The following is a 3360-nucleotide window of genomic DNA, read 5'->3' on the forward strand; positions in this document are numbered from 1 at the left end:
GGATTGAGGCTTTCGTAATGTGTCAACAACTTGTCCTTCGTGCCGTGGAAGGTACTTTCCCCACCGAAAAGAGGTTGTTTAGATACGGTTCCCAAGCGAGTAGATTCCTCTATGCTCCAATTCTAGTGCGACGAGCTGCTGGGTCGCAAATCTGAACACTTGTACCAACAGCAAACCAGAACCTTGTGTCAACAGCTTGATGCGAAGCGGTGGGTTCGGGGTTTCTTCTCGAAAACAACCTATCTCACCCCGCGTAGTAGGCGCGATTTTGGATGACATACAGATACATCTCGAAGCGGTGGAGAGAAAATGTGTTATCCCCTCGTCGTCAGGTGCCGTCGGTACCGAATGTGGTGGTAGTCCGCAAGCCACATCGGCATCGGCAAGCAGTATCATTTTCGGTGGTTTAAAAAATGTTTTCAACGTTGAGTATAGCGCTGGCACTGACGTTACTACAGGTACGTTTTATTACAAGCTTTAAAAATTCATTCTTAAAGCATTCTCCTTTCTCCTTTTTTTGTAGTGCCACACAGTTCTGGGAGACTTTGGCATCCCACCGGTCATCACGGATGCGTTAACTTTGCAGGAATATGCAAACAACGTGGTCGACGAGGTGCAAGCGATAGAAAACTCCTCCGCAGACATACCAACCGATGGACCAGAGCCAGACTTTAACGCGGCCGGGGTAGCCTTGAAGGCAGTGTTTGAGCAAATCGTGGTTCTGATGAGACCGATCGGTCAATCTCTCGGGAACCTCGCCGTCAATGATGTCGGTCCCGTGGAGACGCTCTTCGGTGACACCGACACCAAGATCGGTGCAATGCTGACCTTCATCGCCAATACGTTGCCGGGCTTGCTGGTACCGATTGAGCCGACGGTGAGCATATACGTGAGGAACGAGCTATACGACATGGGACAGACGATAAAGGGCAGCCTGGGGAAGCTAAGAAGTGCGCTCAATTCTCTCCGCACCGGAGTCATCAACGCACGAACGGCGGCGGCTTCCAATAGAGGCGTCTACACCAGCTCCATCATCCAGAACAACGTTAAGTCTAGCCTGGTGGATGCCGTGCTCAAGGCCACCCTAGATGTGCACGCAAATCTTCCCAGCGTGGAACTATCCGCAAGCGAGTCCGCACGTACCATCCTCACGGCGAACTTTTTCTTCGAGTCGGCGACCGCCATCGCGTCCGGTGAATCGATCAACGAGGTGTGGGAAGGCGAACTCCTGAATGACTATCAGCTCATAATGGACTTTAAGGCGGAACTCCAGGCGCTGGTAGACTCCGAGCTTCCTCTCGTGAAGAGTCGTTTGGGAAGTTTCGCGACCGAATTTAGCGCGCTGGTCGATCCGCTCGACACGCAGTACGACGAAGTGTCATCCGTGTTCGGCGATGTCCTCACCGGGATCGATGCGAACGTACTGAACGGCTACAAAACGCTCGTGGCGAGCGCTAACAACTTCATCAACGATGTGGTAGAGCATTTCTTTCCACCGATCGAACCGGCGATCAAGCAGGTGTCGCAAAGTCTGATCTCGCGGGGTCCCTACGGCGAGTACTGCTACGAGACGTTCTACCCGAAGGTGGAAGTTTACCTGAGCTCCGTCGAGATGTCCGTCGTGGGGTGCCTGAACACCGAGATTGACCGTCAGAAGTCCCTCCGGGAGGCACTGTTGGAGGTGATTTATGAGCTCAAGTTTTTCCTGGAGGATACCAACGAGTACCTCAACACTTGCTACCGGGTGTCGCAGTTTGACGAGCAGCTGGGCAACGAATGTCTCGAGGAGGTAGGACGGTACACTGGATAGGTGTTTGATAAACGTTGTGCTAACATTCTTACGCTCTGTTGCAGCATACCGACTTCTCGACGATCATCCCCTGTACCACGATCAAAGAGTACGCCACTCTGCTCGAGCTGCTCTGCAAGGAGGTCGACTCGATCCGGTTCCGACTGTGGAGATGCATGTCCCGCAACACCGCCCAGTTTCCCATCGCAGCCTCCAACATGCTGTTGCAGCTTGAGGCGTGCAGAATCAGCGGTCAGTTCTCACCGGTGTGAAAGTGAATCTGTTATCTGTTATAACTAAACCAAGAGTTGGTCCAAAGAAAATATCTTCTCTAGTTTCTAGGGAAGAAAAAAACCAAACAGTGGCTTTTGGGTTGGGGAGGGAAAAAAACTATTGACCACAAACCAGAAGAAAGGAAGGAAAAAGTGTCCGCTTGATGACGATTAAAATGAGTTATGGCTTTGGGTTGGATGTAGCCACCACAGGCAGGTGTGCAATCGGGATGACCACGCGAACGCATCCAATTCTATCGTTCCGTTGGAAATGATAAATTCTGGTGTTCTACCTTAGGAAAAATGGAAAAAGGTAGGAGAATTAAGCGCAACATCGAGTTAAAGTTCATCTATCTCTCATCGTACAGGGACGCTGATGTTGCATCCCTCCAACAGGGAAAAGATCCCAACCCACTGTTTCGTACCGCAACCGTTTTGCGTCATCGATTGTGTATGTTTTATTGATTCGTTACGAAAGAGAGTCCTTTCCCGAAGCACGATCCTTTTTGAGTCCCGCGTACACCATTGTCCCTTCCGGGACGTTGTGGTTGTTGTGTGGGTTGCTTTCTACCACGTTTGGGGTGTTGCTTTCTTTGCTCTTAACCGCCGTTTAAACACGCCTGGAATTCCAGGTGGCGGGAACGGGAAAAAGTAGCCCAGATTCGACAGAATATCCAGCGGGAACGAGCTTATTCGCCCGATCTGTCAAAGTGAAGCTTTGTTTACGTTTTAGTTTGTTTACGTGATCTAAATTGGCGGCAGGTAAAAGTGGAATTGTGAGTCATTATCAAATATAAAGTTTATGAATGGTGTTGTTGAGTTCCTCCTCCAAAATTTTGCGTCGAAGACTACTCGCATTTTGGTTTCTCTCCAACAACATCGGCCGCATCCATATACGTTGCCCATACCGACGTTGTTGTAGCAAGCGAATGAAACTTTTCATGAAACGTTTCAATTAAGCAAATGCGTCCGTTCCCGCCGGGTCGTAGTTTCGCGTTTTTTAAACATAGCGGGAACGAAATCCGTTTTTTTTCATATGGAGTTTCCCGTCGTCCAGCGGGATTCCCGCGGGACGGCGGGAATATTCGTGCGAATACCGCTGTGTCTAGCCGTCGCTTTACGGTTTGTCACCAATCGCGGTCAACCGTTGGCCATTACGCCACCGAACGGAGGCTAACGCTGTCCCTTGTTCTGTCCTTCCAAAGGGAGTGTGTGGAATGTACCGTCGTGCTGCATGGCAGCTGTTACAGGGTACACCGGGAGGCGGAGAACATGTTCGGTAAATGAATGACCAGCGGA

General features: G+C 50.5%; 1 protein-coding gene across 1 annotated transcript; it reads left to right on the plus strand.

Moving 5' to 3' along the window:
• Window positions 1-413: 413 nt before the first annotated feature.
• On the plus strand, window positions 414-2061 carry LOC131269479 (uncharacterized). The gene is made up of 3 exons (XM_058271857.1): window positions 414-458; window positions 524-1789; window positions 1855-2061. The coding sequence occupies exons 1-3, from the start codon at window positions 414-416 to the stop codon at window positions 2059-2061; spliced, it is 1518 nt and encodes a 505-aa protein (XP_058127840.1).
• The last annotated feature ends 1299 nt before the right edge of the window (window positions 2062-3360 follow it).

This window comes from Anopheles coustani, chromosome 3 (assembly GCF_943734705.1).
Source record: "Anopheles coustani chromosome 3, idAnoCousDA_361_x.2, whole genome shotgun sequence".
Classification (NCBI taxonomy): Eukaryota; Metazoa; Arthropoda; class Insecta; order Diptera; family Culicidae; genus Anopheles; species Anopheles coustani.